This window comes from Daphnia pulicaria, chromosome 3 (genome assembly GCF_021234035.1).
Source record: "Daphnia pulicaria isolate SC F1-1A chromosome 3, SC_F0-13Bv2, whole genome shotgun sequence".
NCBI lineage: Eukaryota > Metazoa > Arthropoda > Branchiopoda > Diplostraca > Daphniidae > Daphnia > Daphnia pulicaria.
Window position 1 is genome coordinate 10,291,736 of NC_060915.1, and position 21,027 is coordinate 10,312,762.

At 44.8% G+C, this 21,027-nt stretch overlaps 3 protein-coding genes across 6 annotated transcripts; 1 reads left to right on the plus strand and 2 right to left on the minus strand.

Moving 5' to 3' along the window:
* Window positions 1–3: 3 nt before the first annotated feature.
* On the plus strand, window positions 4–1,841 carry LOC124329435 (patched domain-containing protein 3-like). The gene is made up of 3 exons (XM_046788495.1): window positions 4–78; window positions 151–715; window positions 1,837–1,841. Exons 1-3 carry the CDS (start codon window positions 61–63, stop codon window positions 1,839–1,841), a joined length of 588 nt encoding a protein of 195 aa, XP_046644451.1. The 5' UTR covers window positions 4–60.
* Window positions 1,482–17,500, minus strand: LOC124329327 (laminin subunit gamma-1-like). Of its 2 annotated transcripts, XM_046788365.1 has the most exons (14): window positions 17,142–17,500; window positions 14,191–14,467; window positions 11,375–11,492; window positions 11,122–11,305; window positions 10,920–11,050; window positions 10,582–10,763; window positions 6,607–6,792; window positions 4,319–6,456; window positions 3,429–4,239; window positions 3,164–3,363; window positions 2,946–3,104; window positions 2,759–2,876; window positions 2,584–2,696; window positions 1,482–2,520 (listed from the first exon to the last, which is right to left on the minus strand). In XM_046788365.1, exons 1-14 carry the CDS (start codon window positions 17,283–17,285, stop codon window positions 2,398–2,400), a joined length of 4,884 nt encoding a protein of 1,627 aa, XP_046644321.1. In that variant the 5' UTR covers window positions 17,286–17,500; the 3' UTR covers window positions 1,482–2,397. The 2 variants fall into 2 exon arrangements, with proteins under 2 accessions (XP_046644321.1, XP_046644322.1); XM_046788366.1 differs by lacking the exons at window positions 10,582–10,763; window positions 10,920–11,050; window positions 11,122–11,305; ... (1 more) ...; window positions 14,191–14,467; window positions 17,142–17,500 and adding an exon at window positions 7,922–8,226.
* Window positions 17,501–18,077: 577 nt separating this feature from the next.
* Window positions 18,078–20,991, minus strand: LOC124328316 (quinone oxidoreductase-like). 3 transcript variants are annotated; one of them, XM_046787044.1, is made up of 9 exons: window positions 20,837–20,991; window positions 20,136–20,234; window positions 19,924–20,076; window positions 19,644–19,804; window positions 19,465–19,553; window positions 19,180–19,264; window positions 18,876–19,005; window positions 18,702–18,797; window positions 18,078–18,592 (listed from the first exon to the last, which is right to left on the minus strand). In XM_046787044.1, exons 2-9 carry the CDS (start codon window positions 20,223–20,225, stop codon window positions 18,425–18,427), a joined length of 972 nt encoding a protein of 323 aa, XP_046643000.1. In that variant the 5' UTR covers window positions 20,226–20,234; window positions 20,837–20,991; the 3' UTR covers window positions 18,078–18,424. The 3 variants fall into 3 exon arrangements, with proteins under 3 accessions (XP_046643000.1, XP_046643001.1, XP_046642999.1); XM_046787045.1 differs by lacking the exon at window positions 20,837–20,991 and adding an exon at window positions 20,412–20,516; XM_046787043.1 differs by lacking the exon at window positions 20,837–20,991 and adding an exon at window positions 20,317–20,472.
* Window positions 20,992–21,027: the final 36 nt, after the last annotated feature.

Genomic DNA, 21,027 nt, shown 5'->3' on the forward strand with positions numbered 1-21,027 from the left:
CAATACGGACCCATTCATCCGATTATTCCGTTTTTGCTCCTCGGAATTGGAGTTGACGACATGTTCGTCATCATCCAGGTGGGTCCATTTATTCAATGTCCAATCTAATGATATCAAGTTAACGTATTGTTTCTATTTTAAAATCGCCAGGCGCTAGATAATTTATCGGTGGAAGAGAAGCAATTGCCGATTCCGGAACGGATGGCTCGAGCCATGAAACACGCCGGAGTGTCAATCACGGTCACGTCCGTCACTGACATCGCCGCATTCGCCATTGGAGCTACGACCAGCATGCCGGCCCTGCGATCCTTTTGCATCAACGCCATGTCGGGCATTTTGATGCTCTTCGTCCTGGAAGTGACTTTCTTCGTCGCGCTGACTGTGCTGGACGAGCGCCGCAAAGAGCGCTACCGGATCGGCTGCTGCTTCCAGCCCAAAACGGAAAACTGGCAGCCGGCCCCGTGCTCCCAGCGCGATTTGCTCAAACTCTTTTTCGAGCGCTTCTACGGTCCGTTTCTGCTGCGGACGCCCGTCAAGGTCTTCGTGATGATCATGACAGCGGTCCTGGTCTCCGTCAACATTTGGGGCATCTTCCAGCTGGAGCAAAACTTTGACCCCAATTGGTACCTGAACGAACACTCTTACCCGTCGGAATACTTCAATGCCATGAGGCTCTACTTTCCCGAAAGCGGTGAACGGGCCTCCGTCTACACCGGTAATCATATTTTTTTGTTTTTATTTGGTTATTTTCTCTTCTTAGCTGCATCAGCTCCCCTTTATTTCCCCCCATTGTGTTGATCTACATTCTTTGAACAAGTAGCCATCACACACACGACTACCTGTCGTTTTTCTCGTTGTTTTTCTTCTAGACGTATTCGCTAAATATAAGACGGCGAACCCCTTCCCTATAAAACCAAACCGCATAAGCGATAAAAACGGTTTGATCGCTAGTGCTCAAGATCCGCTGGACAGATCGGGATTGTTTCCATATCATAATGTTTTTCTCAACAAGTTTCATCACGCCCACCCTGGACGGACCAGATACGAGTAAGAATTTGTACGAAACACGCAAATAGAATGGCAACCCCCCCCCCCCTCCCTAAAGCTACCTACCTTCGTTCAACTGTCCAATTTTCTAACGATGCGTCTTTCAAATCTGAAGACTTTTATCCAACTGCTGTTTCTCCTGATAATTCTGATTTATCAGCGTAATAATTTCGATTGTGGTAAATCAAATCAAAAATATTTTCGGCCATTTTCGACCATTTATATCTGTTGACTTGATAGTTGATAGCCTAAACGCTTTTCAGTTTTTAGGGGTTTAAACTTATTCACGTTATGGATGGCATTTCCATTGTTCTATATGCTTTGGGTGCTCTCCCATGTGTATCATCTTCGGGAAACATCGTGGCGGCTCGAATTAACCATGCTGTCCGATGCCTTCTGTTGCTGAAGTACAGAAATGGACTCAGAAGATCACATCACTTAAATGGTCATGTATTGAGTCAAAACAGCGGCAGTGAGTGCAAACATGGATTTTCAAAAAAGGTATTATACAAAAAGGAAGTTTGTTTCAGAGGAAACGCATGAACGGGAGAGGGCTTTAAAAAAAAGATGGGAATTAAGACGTAGTTTTTTCTTATCTCCAAAAACATTTAGAATAATCGATCCATTCAGAATTCTTTTCGGTCCACAAGAAGTTTCAGCGTTCGACAAAAAACGGTCACGTTTATAAGAAAATGACGAGTGGGAAACACACGCACGTCCGTCTTTGGCATTCATCAGAGAGAATCCCTTAATGTAATTTTTAACTAATTCATTTTGAAAAAATCTCAGATTAAGAATTCCGATTTAAAATCCTGGGCACAAAAAAGTCTAAACACAATTTGATTTGTCAGTGAAGGAAGGTGAAAAAAAAGGTTAGGGAGGAATCATTTTGGCACATGACGAAATAATTGTATCAAACAGGCACTTGCGACATCAACGGCACTCTGGAGAGGAAGGCACAGTGATGTGAAAAGATTGAAAAAAAAAAAGAATTAAACAAATAAACGGAATAACACACCCCAACCAAAAGGGGAGTCGATGTAAAGAAAGTGATGGAGTCGGAACAACTAAGAAAAACTAGAGTAGTGCAAACTGAACTTTTGTGTTAAGCTCTCTAACTTCTTAACTTCAATCAACATAGTTTGTATGATGTTTTATGACTAAGTGCCCAGTCGATTTAGATACGTAACGAGCTAGGCGATAGTTTTGTCCCCCCCCCCCCTATTAAAATCTTTTTTCTTTACGAAAATTGATTTCTGTCAAACTTTTACGGTTTTGAAATTTTTTTTTTTTCATTTAACGGGGAAGAGCGTTCCAAGGAACTCCCAAAACATATGGAATCATCCGTTATTAAGGTTCCAACTTCAGCCTCTTCCAACAACCCTCAGGTAGAGCCTCCTTGATAGCCTCGACGTTATCGACCTCTAGTCGAAGACGGGCCAATTCTTCTTCGTAATCTCTTACCCATTGGTTCTAAATATACAAACAAAATTGAATTGCGACATTCAGATAATAAAATAACCTTCTCAGTCATACCTGAGTGACTCGAGCCGTCCTCATCTCTTCAATGCGCCGTTCGATATCAGACTCGATAAAGTCCCGTTCGGCAATGATTAATTTTCGCTCCAGTTCATCCAAAGCGGCAGTATCTGTTAAGCACCACAGAATTTAGTTAACCGTTAATGGGCTGAAGAAATGTCTTGATAAATACCAATATTTCCCATGTTATTGAGAGATATGAGAATCTCATTCACTGAGCTGATGGCTTCACGGACTTTAACAGTCGAATCCGCTGAAATGCTCTTGGCTTGATTAGCCTTCTCCAAAGCCTGATTTCGAATTGATAAAACAAAACATTTTGATTGCTGAAAAGTAACACATTTTAAATTTCAAATGACCTCTTTAGCGAGTCCTTGATCTTCAGCAGCTTCAGCTTCCAAAGTTCTCATTCGGTTAGCCGTATCGGCTACACTAGCAGTGAGACTTTCGGCCGTATCTTTCAATTGACCGGCTTTATCTCTCGTCTCTGAAGCGCCTTGGCGAATCATTACAGCGTCCTTATAATGAAAATGTTTGATTTGCCTAATCCTTTTTGAACGAATGTTTATTTTAATACCTTTGAGGCTTGTTCCGCGTGTTCTTGAGCCTGTTTCGCAGAATCACGAGCCACTCGGGCATCGGACTCGGCACCGGCCAGGGCATTTTGCGCTTCTCGCGTTCTTTCTTCAGCTTGCTCAATCAAATTTGTGATTTCGACGGCTTGACCAAGAGCATCGCGAGCTTTTTCTTTACTTTCCTGCACCAGCGAGTCGAAACCTAAGATCCAATCATATTTAAATTCCTATGTACGAAATGTCATTGCCGTTTCATTAAAAAAATACCTTCGAGTGTTTCAAGCGTCTTTTGGGCCTCGGCAAGTGTTTTTTCGCCCAGTGAGACGGCTTCTTGAGACCTTCCCAAGGCGACATCGGCGTCAGCAAGCAATTCATCCGCGATTTGCTGCTGCGCCACTCCTTTGGCCAGCACATCACCAGCGCCAATGATTTGGTCACTAACTTCATCCAACATGTTGGCGTTTTCCGCCGCCAGCTGATCGGCTTCTGTCTTGATTTGACGTGATTCTTCCGAATGCTGGGCAGCTTGGCGTTTCATAAATTGCCACTCAACATTGGGAACCACTAGACTGTAGGCGTCACCCAGAAGACTAAGAGCTTCGGTGTAAGCCGATTGGGCATTAGTGAGCGCCTCCTTGGCCATAGCCTGAGTGCGGGCAAGGGTCTGTTCGGTAATGGTCAACTCTTTGCGGAGTCCACCGATTTCTTCGGTACTGTTCTTCTGCTGATCGACAGCTTCTCGAGCCAACTGGTAAGCACTGCTGGATGTGTTGAGGGCTTCCTGCGCTGTGGATTCAATCAGCGCCGCAGAGTCGTCAAGTTGGTCGGCCGCTTGGCGGGCATCGCGAGCAATTTGCGACATGCGCTCGCTCTGCTGGCCAAATTTCTCCGAGCGCTGGATCGCCCGTTGTAGAGCATCCGATCCTTCTGTCTCCAAATAACGTTGGGCAGATTTAAGGGATTCTCTGGCCCGTTCCACTGCGGCTTCAGCCACGGTTAAATTGCCAACTCCGGCTGCAGTGGCGCGTCTTGAACTCTGCGTCCGCATTTCAATTTCTCCAGTCATTTGTTGAACTTGCTGTAACCATTTATTGAGAATTAGTCCATCGAAGGAATAAAATTTTAAATCAACTTTATTTAAAGAAAATCAAACAAACCTTTAATCTATTCTTCAACTCTTCCAGCTGGATGCTTATGCTTTTGTCACCGCCACTCTGCATCTTGGCGTCTACCCAGAGTTGATCGACACGGTCCTGGACTTCGGCCAGTTTCCTATCAAAATCAAGATCCGCGATGATGGTCGGGTTGGAGATGATGCGTTGCAAAATCGTTGCCAGATCGGCCATCTTGGCTCGGTGCTGATCGACGGCCTCCTGTACCAAATTGTAACAAGGCGGGCAATCCTTACATCCAGCTTCACGGTCGTGCTTGTTTTCTTTACAGCGGTCGCAGCGACGGCCTTCGACGTTGTCTCGGCATCGACACTGTCCATCAGGATCGTCACACTGAAGCGACAGGGATCCGATGGTGTCGCATTCGCAAGGTTTGCATCCATCGTAAGAGAATCCGAATTGGTTGGGAGCACAAGAATCGCATCGTAGACCGACTACGCCAGGCCGGCAGAAGCATTGCCCATTTCGAACGTTACAGGTCCTGTTGAGTGCGCCGACAGGATCGCAGTTGCAAGTTTGACATCCGTTTCCGCTCTCCAAGTCGAAGAATCCGTCCAGGCAGCGGTCACAGTTGTTGCCCATCACGTTCGGTTTGCATTCACACTGTCCGCTGACCTGATCACATTGCAGGGTACCGGAAGGAAGCTGCAGAGTTCCGCGGCGGAAGCACTGACAAGGCCGGCAATCGCCTTTATTAAGGGCCAGAGCGTCACCAAAGAATCCGGCCAGGCAGGAGTCGCAACGGTATCCGGCAGTGTTGTAGATACACTTGAGACATTCGCCCGTCGTTCGGTTGCAATTGCCCACAGCGTTGGGATCGACGTTTCCGTTGCAATCGCAAGGCTGGCAAGGTCGTCGGGTACCGAAACGGCCCTCGGGATCACCGAAATAGCCATCGCTGCACAATTCGCATCTCGGGCCGGCGTAACCGACCGGACATTCGAGGCAAACGACAGTTTCGTCGGCCAGTTCGATACAAGCGCCACCGTTGGGACACGGGCAAGGATTGCAATCGTTGGGCGTTCCTTGAAGAGCGTTGCCGTAAAATCCCCGGGCGCATCGCTCGCAGTTGTCGCCTGCCGTGTTGTGCTGGCAAATGCAGCGGCCGCTTTCGGCGTCGCAAATATCGGCGTGTCCGTTGCAATTGCAAGGGACGCAGCGGGCAAACGGACCGCCGTTGGCGGGTTCGTGACGGAATCCCGGAGCGCAGGATTCGCAAAATTGGCCGACGTAACCTTCAGGGCAATTGCAGCGTTCAATCCAGTTGGCAGGTGAACCGCTGCCGCCTCGACGGGCCGTCTCCAGTTTGACATCATCCAGGTAACCCGCACCGCGGGGCGTGTAGGTGCCACGGATTCGGATGGCAGTCAAGTTGGCCAAAACGCTGATGAAATCGCGGGAAGACAGACGCGGATTCCAGCCGTAATCGGGATGTTCGTGCAGTCTGAACGAATAGACTTGGTTCGATGCCGATGGCAGTTGGTTGCCTTGGCCGAAGATGGGCTGCGAGATGGTCAGTCCGGATCCTTCCAATACGACGTCATCGATGGAAGCGCGGGCTCCAGCTTCGTTGGTTCGCAGCGTGAAATGTAACTGCTGGTTGTAACTCGTTCGCTGGTCGTTCAAGTAACGTTCGGGGGCTGAGAAGACGACGGCGTCACGGCCGGGCGCACTGACTCCAATGTTTCCCAACAGTGAATTATAGGCCAGCGTGATTGGCCGATTTCCAGGTTGTTCCAGGGCCGACCATTTCTCATCAGAACGGGCGAACACGCTCTCGATTAATCCACGGGCGTAGCCGGTGGCCGACCTGCAGACGGAAGAATGACCGTAGCAGAAACACGGAGTGGCGCCGAAGAGATTTTCAGCGTCCAAATTGAAGTAGCCGGGCTTGGCGCGGTCACAGCGCTGGCCTTCGACGTGATCTTTGCACGAGCAACTGCCCGTTTCCGAGTCGCAGCGCGGTTGCCCACCCAGACTGCCGGCCACATTGCAGCCGCAAGGGCGGCACCCTTGCGGTCCGAAATCGTAGAAATTCTCTTCGCATCGGTCACATTTGTCACCAGTCACGCCTGGCTTGCACGAGCATTTGCCTTCGCGGTTACACTGCAAGCTCCGTGAACCTTTAATCGAGGAGAAAGCATCCCAAAACTCAATTAAGTTAAACACCGCCTTTTTTTTCCTTATTTGGCTACCTCGTAACGATCAAGCCGAATGTGTTTTATAATTGGATTAAGACTGTGTGCTAATGAAGTGTAAAATGATTGATTCACCTGTCTCGTCACAATTGCAGGGTACACAGTAATTATCTTCGCGCTGGTAAAACTGTTCGCGGCAGCGTTCACAGTTGGGTCCGTCGCGGTTGGCCGTGCAATCGAGGCAATGGCCGCCGTGACCGGTAGCGTCGAACAAGGCCTGATCGAAGTAACACCGGCTGGAGAATCCGTTACAGTTGCAAGCTGAATGTAACAAACAGAGAAATCAATGCATGTAGACTATTTGAAACATCATTTTGTTTTATTTTAGTTTCCCCTCGTTCGAAACAGTCGGAGGTCAACACCTGGATGATGTCATTGATTGAAGCGACTCTACAACAACACGACGAGTATACTAAACCCCCCCAAAAAAGGGGCTACGGAGCATGAAATAGAGTACAGTAATTAGCCGAAACACACGCACCATTCCCATCAAAAGAAATGACGTGCCAAGGCGGGTCCCGCCCGTTTCAACGCGCACATGTACGTACACCCTAGGACCGTATAAAAATTCGAATGTTGCGTACGCAAAGAAGAAACATCCTCCTTCTCCAAACGTGAGCTCTATGGAGACAATACACCATTTCGGAATCGGTAATGAGAGTAGGGTGTTGTTGGTCTCCGCCTTGCACGATTTCCTGAACAAGAAGAATATGTCCTGTTGTTTTCCATCGGCGCGTGTAATCAAAGAAAAAAAGAAAAACGGAGGAAATCCTTCTTCTTTTTTTCTACAAAAAGTTAAATAGAAAAACTACTTAGAGACTCTTTGTTTGTTCCCTAGCTACGGAATAAATTGCAGAAAAAAGGGGAGAAAATAGAAAACAACAGTTGGTCTCTCTTTGTCTTTGCCCATTTCTTCTTCCTTTTTTTTTTGTTCCAGGCTGTGTGTGTGTGTGTGTGTGTAAATTCCATTAGAAATTCTTTGGGAGAGAGAGAAGATTGTCGTTTTGGTTAGTCAAAGTTTATTGAAGCTGCCCTTGGGCCTGTCCTCCCTTCTGCAGAGTATACACGGCGTAAAAGAGGCTGTAAAACACGAGCTTTTACGGTCGCCCTTTACTGTTCTCTGATTGGTTTTTCTGCTACAAACATTTGAAAAAGATGCGCCTCAAAAATCTACAGCAAAATGGAAGCCTCCTTCTGCTGTTCCAAAAAAGAAAAAACAAACGACTCCATTCAACATTGGGAGCCAACTTATTTCGAGCCTCTTTCCCAAGAAAAAATCGTCCCGACGAGCCCGCGCCTTACTGCACTCAAAACCAAAAACAACAACAACAAAAAATAGCGACAGACAGCTATAGCTTTTTTAAAAATGAACGGCGGGATAATAGCTTACAGGAACCGGTGAACCATGGCGTTTTGCCATCCCACGATGTCGCCGAAGCGCTTTGCAATACTAAACTCACGGACAAGCAGACAGCAACCATCAAACAAGAGCGCCTGCCCATGTTGGTCAATTAATAATTTATTCCTTTTGGGGGATTTGCCTTTGTGAAAAAATTCAGCCGCAGAAACAAGAACGACTCACGAATCCATCAAAAACTGGCAATTCTCGATAGGATTTATGGGGGAAACGCACAAACAAATGAAATGTCGAAGAAGAAAATGGTCACAAGTCCGTCCCGTACGGTGTCTCGTCCCCGACTGAAGCCGCTACCTTGCCGGCCGCTTCCACTTATAACCGTTGTACAAGTCCACCTGGTGAATCTTGGGTACACACGGATCACTCCGATCACTGGGTATTATTCCAAACAAACAAAACAAAAAAAGAGCCCAAGTGTCGGCTCGAATGATGAACGGACGAGAAATGAAAAGAATTGCGCGACGAGTTGCGCGTTCAGATTGCAATGGCGTCATTCGAGTCGGTTCATTAAACGTGTTTTGTTTCGCTCAAAAAAAGAAGAAATGAAAGAAAAGAGAGAAAAGGTTGAGAGGGGGGTTGTTGTTGACGAGAAGTTCTTTCCTCTTGTTCGTTTTTTAGGGGGGAAAAGGAGGAGGGCCGGATACCATTCATCACTTTCCCCAGGTGGTCTCCAGTCATTCAAACTTTGAAATCTGGAAAGCATTCCATCAGCGTTCTGATGAGGACCAAAGAGAGATGGATAATCAAAAACCGAAAGGTAGAAACTCACAACTACCGTCGATCTAGTTGAGATAATTGGTCCGAATCAATCAAAATCACAAGTCAAAACAAGGAAAGGAATCTGCTGCTTCTTGGCCGAGGACATTTAAATGTTACCTTATCTCTTCTTCCTTGAGGTTTCTCTTTTTTACACTGACAAGTACCAAGAGGTTGGACGTATGGGGGGGGGGGGATGGCCATTAAAAAGTCGCGTAAAACATCCAGCAACAACACAACCCCCCTCCTGCCCATCTTCCACCTTTCCTACTTCCATAGAGCGGGTGGGGTGTGGACAAGGTCCGCCCAAGTGAAAGCACACCGGGAAATTGCTACGTAATAGCTTTTCTTCAACGTCAGGTAAGAAAAGCAGCTTGACCCCCACCGCATCACATGCTGGAAGATTCTCGCTCCGTCAAAGGCAAAAATTTCAATTCATTTGACAGCTACCTTTCTTTTTATAAAAAACAGGAATGTTTTCTCTCTCTTTTTTACAGAAACTCGATTTTTTAAATCTAAAAATGAAAAGAGCAGGTTGGCCCATGACTCGACTGATTGTGAGTTGGCGTCTTGATTATTGGACGGCGCACGACAAAACAAACGCAACCGCCCATTCCTCAGTCAACAATGGGATGACCTCAGCGTTACTCTTCCAATTCGTATGAATTCCCGAAAGTTCTTGCTGGTCAATTGCTGATGGCTTCTTTAAAGCCACGAAAAATGGGAAGAAAGAAAGAAAGAAAAAAGGCGTACGCAGTCAGTCTCAGTCGTTTGACTTTGTCGACGTCCGAAGAAAAAGAAACACTACCCAATCAATTGACGCCAAAATTGGTCATAGCTGGAAATATCACGGACATATATATCCAACACCTAGACGACAAAAACAGCACCGTGAAAAGGAGAAAAAAAAAAAACGGGATTTCTTTTCTTCGCCGTCGCATTGCGTCGTCGGCGGCGGCGGCGGCATGGAAAATATATACACACAAGCGACGTCCAGGAGATTGGCCCTCAAAACAAACCGCAGCTGCTGTTTGCCATCATATAAACTTAATGAGGCCCCTATAGGAAGGATTTATAGAGTCGGCCTGCCTTTGGGATTTCCAAAGAATCTGACCGTATAGGAAAATAGAATCGATCGTTTCCATAAAAATGTTGACCCTTTTCTCTCGACTTGTTTCGACGAGGGTTCAAATAAAAACCAGCGGCACTGGCTACCTGGGAAATCTTTCGGGAGCTTCTGATAAAGTCAGCAGTGCTGCTCGCAGTCGGGGAGATATCAACAAAACTGTATATAAAGCAAGAAACGTGTAACGAAACGAAACAAAAAATAATTATATAAATATAATTTCCTATCTGGAGGGGGTTGAAAAAAAAAATGGAATCGTATGAAATGGGCGTTGGCGGCGGCGGTAATCTTTCAACTTCTTGTCTCTTTTTGTCTCTTCTTTCTCGTGTTCTTCACCGGCTGTGGCGAAGACGCCCTGTAAAAGGCAACGCCTTATGGATTAATGATGTGAAACTTAAGTTTCTTTCCCCTGGATAAATTACGAGGAAAGAGAGAGAGAGAGAGAAAAAAAAATATGCGTCTTATCGAGATGGTTGACCCATCTTTTCAATTCCGAGCACGGGGCTACGTCCGTTACAATCAGCTCCATCGAAGGGTGACGAAGACGTATCATCAGTCTCGTGATCACAGCCTTTGTAAGGACGGCCCCCCCACATTCCCCTGTAACCTTTTTGAATGTATAATGAGCAGCTCCGTTTCTAAGGACTCTGAGGAACTGTGAGGGTATAAAAGAAGCGGTATGCTAAACGGGCAGACTGTTTCGACGACGGACGCATAATGCCGAGGAGATAAATGAACACATTTGACTTACGAAGGCATTCATTGGCATCGTCGGCGGTGGCGCGGGCCCACGGACGGTCATTATAAAACGGGAGGCATTCTTGGCAGTCTCGACCGGCCGTGCTGTGCTCGCAACGGCACACCAAGTTCGAGTAGCTGCCATCTTCCGACGAACTCGACACGCACTCGGAGGCGTGGCCGTTACACTTGCATCTGTCGGACGAATGAGAAAACACATTACAGAGATGAAGAACCTTCCATTAAACTGCCATCACAAACGGCTTCTCTTTGTGAATTCAAAAAATGCATTGGGTAATGAAGAGTAATCACAGTCATTCGAAAAGAAAGAAGGTGGTGATAATATCTTACCTGCCACCAACAGCAAAATCAGAAATGGCGTAAAAGTAAGACTTGAGCACTTTGGGATCACCAAAGACTTCATCACCAAAGGTGTTTAAACGATCCAAAGTGATCCTGATGTCAGTGGCAGTTACGAAATCCTGTCACAAACAAAAATATTGATGTAAACCATTAAACGACTCACTTGTGGGAAATATAATTCGTGAAATACCTGGAGTTCCTTGCTCTCGTCAAAGTTATAAGCAGATGGTCGTCCTTCCAAAGTAGAGAAGGCCACGTTGCCTCCAGTCAACGGTGAGATATCAGAAAATTCAGACGTGCACAGGGCACGTTTTTCGTCATCACGTCGAACGAAGTTGCTGTCAGGCAGTCCGTAAGTGTCACGACATGTAGCACTGAGAAAAGAGAAAACAGTTCACATTCAAACTTTTGTTTGGAAACAGACGAGCCATCTAGCGATAAACCTGTAAAACTGATAGGGCAACCAAGGTCCATCTTCTGACGTTCGCTTGTAGAGGGCGAAACTCTCTGGGCGGGGAGATTGAAATTTGACACGAATGTATGTGATGTCGAATGCCTTTCCTGTTGAAAAAGAATGAAAAGTCACAGAAAATTAATTTCGTCCCATGAAAATCGAATCAAAATTTGTTAACAACTGAAGACTAAATAAGACATTAAGCGACACCGGAAGCCCCGCTCTTTTATCAGCGAGCGATTAACGGGAAGTACTGTGAGCCAACTAATCGCTATCACCGCCCATAAATTTTTGTTGTCATTTCCCTTCTTTTCTGTCTGCCTCTCATTATCTGAGACAAACAGTCGATTACATCCAACAACTCTAGAAAAGAAAAACAAATAAAAAAGAACGAACGAAAATGGGTTCATTTTATGGTTTTCGGCCGGCCTCCTTTCAGAAATGTTCAACAGATCGCCCACTGTAAAAGTTTTCTAGTTTTTCTCGCGCTCGACCGATTTCTACGGCTCCGTTTAAAACAAGCCGAAGACGTTTGACCATCGGATAGACATTCGGACTTTCGGAGTAGATAAGACAAGGAAGTGAGTTTTAAAGCTAAACATTTTTCTAATGGAAGTAGACGGCGAAGGCCGTAGACTAAACTAATAAACAAATCCCCCCCATATAGAGAGCAGCAGCTCTTGCTCTGCTGCTGCTGCTATGGCTCGTCCACAGCATCTGTTTTTCCCGCAGGGCTCTGCATTTCTTTACAAAAACTTGTTATTTTCCTTCTTTTTTTTTCGCATTACACACATTTATTCGTGTCTAAACATACTGCTGAATAAATCCGTCGACAGAAAAAAATATCAGGGTCCCTTTTCACTTGATGTGTTGGTATATAGAATATCGTTTCCTTTTGGTTCTAATCACATCGCTGGGTCGCAGATTTCCTGTCTCGAAAGCTGAAGGGACCGCCATTTAATTCATGCGTGCAACATTTAATTCGTCAACGAGTGTTACGCGGAAAGAAACAAAAAAAATGAACGGCCCTCAGAAATCTCAAGAAGATGAACCGGGCATCAAACTGGCCACCCAAAAAGGGGGAAAAAATAATAACAGAGAAGTTATTATACGGTACGACCTGCTTTTTGCGATTTTATGGGGCGTATATCTTTTGTTTTTTTTTGTTTTTTTTTCAGATAAAAAAAAAAAAGAGAAAAGGGAGATTTGTTGAAGAAGAATTTCCAGTGTTATACGATCGGCTTTTTTTTTTGTTGTATGTTGAACACACGGACAGACACCTGGGCTGTCTGGCATCTCATAATGGTTATCTCCTTTTTTTGTGTTGGGAGAAACAAGATGAGGATGAAGGACTACAAGGGTTAAAGGTAAAACTGAATATAGGGGCTAAACAAAGAAGGGGGGACACACGCAAAGCCCTGTAAACGAATGCCCGCGCATTCTTGAGCGTGCACGGTCGTGATTCGACACTAATCAAGCAGACCCTACAAGAGTTACGAGTATATAATTAATAACATTCTTTTTTTTCTTTCATCTATTCTTTTCCAGTTCTTTTTCCCTCCCCTTTGGCTTCTTTTAATCCTTTGTCACTTCTGTTGTTCACCGAAAAGAATAAAGGAAAAAGAAAACGAATAATTTTCTTTTCTTTCAGAAAAATAAAAAAAGCGGTGGCAGCTGGAAATTATGACTCTCGCTGGCTCTCTACGAAGGCGGAGAATGGGGGGAAGGGAAAAAAAAAATTCCTCCCGTGTCAGTTGACAAGACGACGACCGCGGGAGTCGCCGCCGTTGTCTCGGCACGAACGAAGCGCCGTGCATACAAAGTGGGAGGACTGGCATATTTTATTGGACATCCTTCTCCGTGTCCTTAAAGACTTTCTCGCCGAGTTCTTGAACTCTTCTGGGTGCTAAGGCTATATAACCAACACTGCAGGAGAGAGAGAGATCTAAAAAACTCGAGTTGATTAAAAATACGGAAGTGTTTTAGGTTTTAGTCGCACCAGGCTACTGTGTGTGAAGAAGCGGAAATTTCGTTGATTAACCTCATATTTTTCAAACTTGAAAGGGGTTTCTTTCTTATATTCTGATTTAAAATGAATATGTAGGGGAGTTTGGAAAGATAAAAGTCTATGGCATAGCTTGTTGAGTGGAGCCACATGTGTTTCGGATCGTATTACTTTTGACCTGCTGACTATCAACGGAGCCCCGCCGCTCTCGGAGGATCGCCACTAGAGAGAGGGTCGTTAAAAAATGTTCGAATGTTTTCCATTTTCACAGGGCTCTTGAGAATGTAGAAAGCAACCAAAAAGCTGAGGAGAAGAAGAAGAAGAAAAAAAGATCGAATTTTGTGCGGTTCTCATTTCAAAACCCGATGACTGGGACCAGATATCAAAAGCCGGAAGGAATCGGGGAGGAGTTTTGGGGGGAAAAGAAATGGAGCGTGTAGCATCGTTGATATGTTTGTAGAGCTAACCATAGAGTTAGCTCCGAGTTTCTGCGTTCCATATAGTAGATGCAAATTTGATTCGGCCGGGGCAGCAGTCAGCCGCTCACTCTTGGAGGTCGCCAGCAGCGCTCATGTTGATTTTCTCATATTTTTTACTCGTGTGTGTGTGTGTGTGTGCACGTCGGCGGTCTTTTTCTAGCTCCTTACCAGGAGGCGCCAAAAACTCATTAGCCGACGAGAAAAAGCCAAACACACAGGCACGCACGAACCACCGCGGCGTAACGAGTGACGGTTACTCATTACGCATTAGCTGAGGGTAGTCTTGGCGAATCAATTACCATATAGGAGATAATAACTTACGAAGATTGAGGGTCAAGTTGACTTGAGTCGGGTACTGGATGCCCTCCAGCATCGTGTCCGACTGCCACCAGGTGATGTTGTCGTTGTTGTTGAAGTCGGTCAGGTAATCGGCCGGATGGGCCAAATGCGAAACGCGGGCGTCGCAAATGTCGCACGATTTCTCCGGTCCTTTGGCTCCCGTCTGCGTGCAGAACTCGCTCGGCCCGTACAGGCCGCAGGTGTTGGTCGCTTCCACTCGCCCGTTGAAAGCCGCGTTCACGAAATCGGGAATGCATCGCTGCAACAATCGCCAAGACAGAAAAACAAAACAAAACCAAAAAAGACATAAATTATTAAAAAGAAATGAAAGAATTTTCCATACAAAAGGATATTGGAAAGGATCACATCATCATCACGGGTCTAAACTGCCCGGGAAGTGCTGGTGTGTCTAAGGATGGACATGCAATCACCCTGTGGCGTAGCTACATGGCTAACTGCAGTCGAGCGCGGACATTGTCCGATTAAAAAAAAAAAAAAATTTGAATTTGGCCAAAAGAAATTCTGTAAAAAATCCCGGAATGGTGAGCAGCGCTCGCGCCGCCGCAATAAAGTGAAAGGGCCGCCTTGGTTTGATGGCCCTCTTTCATTTGCATATAGTGTGCTGGTTATTGTTCGTCGAGTCCCCTTTTATAATTCCGGAATGGATCGTCCCGACCCAGCAAAAAACCCGCAGCACAAATGCCAATTTGTTTTTTTCACCTTTTTTTATTAGGTTCGTTAGATAACACACACACAAAAAACAACACGACGTGAAATATCGTGTGGTTTTAACGGCTTGTACAATCGTTCATTTTCCAATTCGCCAAATGCGTCCGCTTTCAAATTTGAATTATAAATCAAATCGTGTCGGATGAAACTTGACATCACTGGAGCGCTATTACGCACACTAACGGTACTTATTATACATGTGTATACCAGACTTTTGATAAGAATTCTAGACTTCAATTTTTTTTTTTTTTTTCCTGAATGCGTGACTGAAAAAAGTTGCTGGTGAACGTGACATGGAAAATCTCCTGCACGATCAAAAAAATAACAAAAATAACAAACAAGTAAGAAGGGGGGGGGGGAATAATTTTTTCGGGAACAATCTCTTTTTTTTTTCCTATTCTCCCGGAATGTATTACACATGGCGTGTTTCGTTATACATTTGTTTGCTCTTGCGCGCGTGAAAAATACAGATATCCGAAAACAAGTTTTTATTTTCTCCCTTCATTTTCTTTTGATTTATCGGGAACCACTTTCGTGATCGCTCACGCACAAAATATTGAAAGGAGCTGCTACAATAGAGAGAAATCTCCGAAGAGACCGGTAAAATATTTTTAGGGGTTCCAATCGAAATAAAAGCTTGATTTCGATAGTTATTTGAGTGGGTTTTTGTTTTTCTTTTCTCCCGTCTCTCTTTTTTCTTTCTTTTTTGTTAAATTGAGTCTCGTTAACTCTGACAGGTTTCGGTTTATCATTTTGCCAGCAGCGGGGGAAGAAAAAGATGAGAATTACACACACACACACAAAGAAAAATCCTGGAAACTACAAAATAGCTGTGGGAAAGAATGAAATAAAAAAAGTGTTGGTGATGAACCACCCAAGAAGCAGCAGTCTCTTCTGGTGCAGTCGACAGGAGGGTATTACTTGAGTTCATCTTTAGTGTGGTATAATTTACCCCCTTCCGTTGGTGAGGCCGTTCTGTGAGTAACTGGATCTTCTCATCAAAACCAGACATGAACCTCTTTTTTTTTCTGCGTCTGCTCAACTCTCCAAAGTGACACTTGAATGTCTTCGTGCTGTTATTTTAGAGATTGCCGATGCATCAACACGAAAAGAACCCAGCCAGTTCAGAGGTCAGTTCTCAAAGATATCCCCAAATATTTCCTTCTCCTTGTAGATTATATGTGGAAAAATAAGAGAAAAATATAAAAATGGTTTCCTCTGATCACACGCAGTTCATGTCGGCGATGGATATAAAATAGCGGCTTTTTTTTCTGACTCGGGATTCTTGTGTGTGCTGTGCAACCTTTCTCTCTTTCTCCCCTATTTCTTCTTTAATGGTGGAAAATAGACGAAAAGAGCGGCTTTCCTCCCGAGTTATTTATGTGGGAAATCGATTAGAATTTTTACCGGCAACGACAACGACGACCGACACCCCCGGTGGTGAGGACTGGGCGCAGAAGATGAGCTCAAGAAAGAAAAAAAAACTGTCGACAAGATTTTTATAACAACAACAAAAACGGCGAGGGTAAAAGAAGAAGAAGAGACATAAAAATAGGGTCCCTCGGCGCAATTGAAGACATCTGTGTAAATAACTCATCACAGAGTTTCAGATATACACCCAACGATGCACAGGGTCTTGGCTGGGCATAGTAGTATATAGGAGAGTCGAGGGTTGGTTTGTGTTTGCGTGTCTATAACGACGGGGGAGAGGGAAATCATTTGGAGTAGTAACAGAGGGACAACTTCCGACCTTTGAACTTGAGGAGGGAATTTTTCTTATAAGATATATTTAGAGTCTTTCTCACCCCCTGAGCATAGAGACGTCGCCGAAGAAAAATACGAGAGCCTTTTAAATGGTGCCATGTGTTTCCCACAGAGGGATTGAACTGCTGCTGCTGCTGGGAGGCAATTTCGCATTTGGCGGACTTCTTCAGGAAAGCGGAGATGCCCTCCACCAAAAAGGGCGACAACCAGAGGGGATAGACAAGAAATACAAGACTTTTTTTTTTTCCAAAAAAAGGGAAACCAACCCTGTGATAGTGCAAGTGCCACTCGACTAATGAAGACCCTTGTCCCCCCTCTTACCCCACCAGCACAGTTCAGAGAAAATGTGTTATCTCCTTCAAAGAAGACATGGAGACAAAAGTTTGCCATCGACAAATTGTTGAAAATGAACAGAAGAGAGATTAAATTTGTTTTTTTACCTGCGGATTCTGTTCGTCGTCGATGCAACGATTGCCAGATTGTTGATTGGTTCCGTCATCGCTGCCAATCAGCTGAGACTGTGCGGTCACAGCCTGGCTGGTCACGAGGAGCAACGAGGCCAGCAAAGAAACGACACTCATCATCCTCACGCCGACAGAACACTGTGCGCCGCGGAGAGATTCGACTTCCTCCCGCGATAAAAAAACAAATCGCACTGCTGGTGCTGGAAGACCGGAGTTATTATAAAAAAAACCACAACAAACTTCTTGTCAAACGCAAATCTTATTTTACGTATATTTTTAAAGGCAGGACCTGTCGGAGCGGAGAGTCGGAGAGCAACTGAACCGCCCTCTAGCCGGCCCAGTGAAAGACTTGGACGATTTGGTCCCTGTCCCTTTTCTCTATTCTTCGTTACCTCCTCCCCCATGCAGCGAGTCACAATCCGCTGGGTTTAGTTCACGTTGGTTTCAAAACCCGCGGGCCATCAACCTCTTGGATTTTTTTGGGGGGGGGCTCCTCCCCCCCACCCGCGATCGGATTTGAAAATTGTTCCCACACACACACACACACAAATGACTTCGTGCCATTTTATAACCCGAGTCTTCTTTGATGTTGCGTAACATTTGTCTTTTCACTCGTGAAGAAAAGAGACGTAACATCACGCAAATGTAAAAATAAAAAAGAAGAAAAATGTCCGTGTGAAACACCTGGCAAAAGTTTTAATCCCGGTCGTGAGTGCTGTTTATGTTTCTTTATTCTTTTCCCGTTGTCACGTGACATTATCATCTCCATCGGAGCCTGAAACCGCCAAAGTCTCATTCAACTGTCTGATTCGACAGTCCGAAAATCTCTCTTGGCTTGACAATGGAAAGTGCGTCAATGTTAAGACATTTGGTCATCTCCTTATTCGTTGGAAATGACAAAAAAAAAATGAATATCTTATAATGTCTAATGTATTTTGAGTGCGCGTATAAGGCAGGTGGGGTAGTAAGGGGGGAGGAAGAAAGGGCTGCACGATTCACGGTAGTGAATTCCTTTCGCTGCGACATTCCTTTGGCGAAGCCTTCAGACGCGCTCATACACACACACATGACCGAATCATACATTTTGGAAAAAAATAAAAAGAGAAAAGGAAGATCCATTACACCTTAGAATAAGAGAGAAGAACAGTGGCAATCTCAGACAGACTGTCCATAAAATGCAGCGTTCATTCAAGAAAGAGCTTGCAACCAAAAAATAGGAGGGAAAAAAAGTATCTTCCGTCTTCATTCGCTGACGACATCTACGTCATTGTCAGGACCAGTTTGCCACGTGATCCTCCTTCGTGACTGAGAACATGGGCGTGAGCCTCTTGAACCGTCTCCATCGGGTATTCTCTGTCGATGAACGGCGTCAGGAAGCCCATCTCGACGCCGGCCACCACCGACGCGGCCGTTTGACGCCACTCCTCCTGCACACGATTCAGACATTTAAGAAATGTTGAATTTCATCATTTAAGAAATGTCCATTGAAAAGGAGCCCCATCATTCATATGAGGGGGGGAGAAGCTTTATCCATACCGGAGTGGATCTGAAAAGGGCGCATCCGACGATAGAGGCCTCCTCTGTCATCAGGAAACGAGGGCTGATTTCGACGTTGCCTCGATTGCCCACAATCTAGATTAAAAAAGAGAAAGAGAAAAAAGAAAAGATAAAGTGTGTGAACAGAAATTCCGCCCCAGATGACGTCTATACCACAACACGAGCGCCCGGACCAATGACGGTCAAATCCGAGCCGAGATTGATGTCTGATGCGTTTTCGATAATAACATCAAAACCGTCACCGCCCACCGCTTCGGCAGCTAGTTCCAAATATCCCTTCTCCCTGTGAATATAAACAAAAGATGATGAATTGGAAGCTGGGTCCTCAGGACAGGGCAGGGAAGAGCACATTCCGGAAATTGGGGAGTGGTATCGGTGCGCGTTCCGACAGGAGATGAGTCGATTCAAGTGTCGAGAATAGGGGAGGGAAATGCTTAAGTGTTGTCCATGTATATACCTGTGATTGAATACCAGATGAGCTCCATTGTTTTTCACAAGTTCCATCCCCTGGGGAGAACCTGCTGTTCCAACGACGGTCATTCCTGACAGACAAAAGAAAAAAAGGGTGAAATTACCAAACGAAACAAAAAAGTTGTAACTTTTAAATCGCTAGACATGAAGAATGTGCTATCGCTGTAAAACGACGCCATTTTGTTTAAAGTACGTTTTCACAAGTGATATTGCTGTAGGTGGTCTTTTCGTCTAGCATTACGACAGAAGATGGTTTATTATAGCTAATTACCGTGCGCTTTAGCGATTTGACAAGCGGCTAAACCAACAGCTCCACTGGCTCCATGAACCAAAACACGATCGCCGGCCTTGGCCTTTCCTCTGCACAACACAAGGGGGGGAAGAAGAACAAAAACCATTAGATTGAATTGAAAATAAAGGAAAGGTGAAAGCAGAGTGTCTTTTATATACTTGATAAATATAGCGCGATAAGCCGTGAAGTAAGGAACACCTAGAGCGGCCCCTTGGGCGAAGGAGAGGCGATCAGCCAGATGGAACACTGAATGCGATTCACAAGCAACGTACTCGGCGTAAGAGCCGCTGGCTCCGGAAAAGAAAACACGATCACCTTCCTGCAATAGAAAAGAAGAAATTGTAGCACTTTCTCTTCAAACTATTTCTTGAGTATTTGGATGATTTCAAATCATTGAACCTGTTCCTTTGGAAGATTATTTTAAAAAGGACGACTAACCTTGAGTGTGTCAACTTTGGAGCCAACTTTTTCAATAGTTCCAGAACCATCACGTCCAGGGATGTAAGGCAGAGTTGGCAATTGAGCAAATAATCCCATTCTAATGTAAGTGTCAACTGGATTAACACCAGCTGAACCAACCCTAATCAAAACCTAAACATAGCAACTTTAGAACAGTCGTGTCAATTGAAGCAAGTGAACAAATAAAAAACCTGGGTTTCAGAATGAACAGGAATCGGAACATCAGACTCTACTTTCAAGACTTCTGGTCCTCCAAATGTGTGCACACGTACAGCCTTCATTGCCAGTCCCTGAAAATAAAACAACAATTAAAAAATCATTATTTTAATGTTCATTATCTCTACATGATTTTGTCCATTTTTCTGTATATACCCTAGTTAATACAAAGAAGTTTCTCGAGTTCATTGACACATATTTAGTTAAGGGCTCGGTCGAAAGTTCGTTGCATCTTTCATTTTACAGTTTACCTTCACTGGATAACTGCTTGCTGGCTTTCTCTTATCTAATCAAGCAGCACCTCTAGTTTTATTCAATAAGATATCTGTTAATAACATAAACAAGTTCAGACGACATAGAGGGCGAAGGCTCCGAATTAAAAAAATGTCCGGTCGCAATTTTTGCAAATCATAAACAGAAATGCAAATAAAAAAAGTAGTCTTTGGTCTATTTCGAAGGAAAATATTTAATCAAAAAGCGATGCTCTAGATACTGAGAGCGCGTAACGGAAATCGGGTTTCTTTGGAAATATTTTCTCCCGAAGTACGGGCACTTTTTCGGCCATTGAAATCAAGTTATTTAACAGCACACACGAAATTTCCAATTATTTTGTTAAGTAATATTACAGATTTTTAGCTATAGCGATAAAATTAACGGTAACAAAAAATTGTCTTACGGATTTTCAAAGGGAATTGTAACAGGGAAACGTAAACTGGACGGACGTAGGACGGAAGACCTGTTAATTCCTCGGCGGCAGGTAGCGATGTGAATGTCGGGAGCACCGAGAAAGAAGAAATAGGACATCAAATTTCCTAGCCTTTCTTTTTTTCTTTACTGCTATGTGTTCCGCTCAGTTCACGATTTCAT

Excerpts from the sequence above, each read along its gene's own strand:
- LOC124328316 (XM_046787043.1), bottom strand. The coding sequence starts at position 20,349 with ATGAACTCGAGAAACTTCTTTGTATTAACTAGG. Across the intron at positions 20,077-20,135 it reads CTGTTCATTCTGAAACCCAG|GTTTTGATTAGGGTTGGTTC; the intron begins GTTTTTTATTTG and ends TGCTATGTTTAG. Across the intron at positions 18,798-18,875 it reads GTCCGGGCGCTCGTGTTGTG|ATTGTGGGCAATCGAGGCAA; the intron begins GTATAGACGTCA and ends TTTTTAATCTAG.
- LOC124329327 (XM_046788365.1), bottom strand. The coding sequence starts at position 17,285 with ATGATGAGTGTCGTTTCTTTGCTGGCCTCGTTGCTCCTCGTGACCAGC. Across the intron at positions 2,877-2,945 it reads ATCAAGGACTCGCTAAAGAG|GCTTTGGAGAAGGCTAATCA; the intron begins GTCATTTGAAAT and ends ATTCGAAATCAG. Across the intron at positions 2,521-2,583 it reads GGACGGCTCGAGTCACTCAG|AACCAATGGGTAAGAGATTA; the intron begins GTATGACTGAGA and ends TTGTATATTTAG.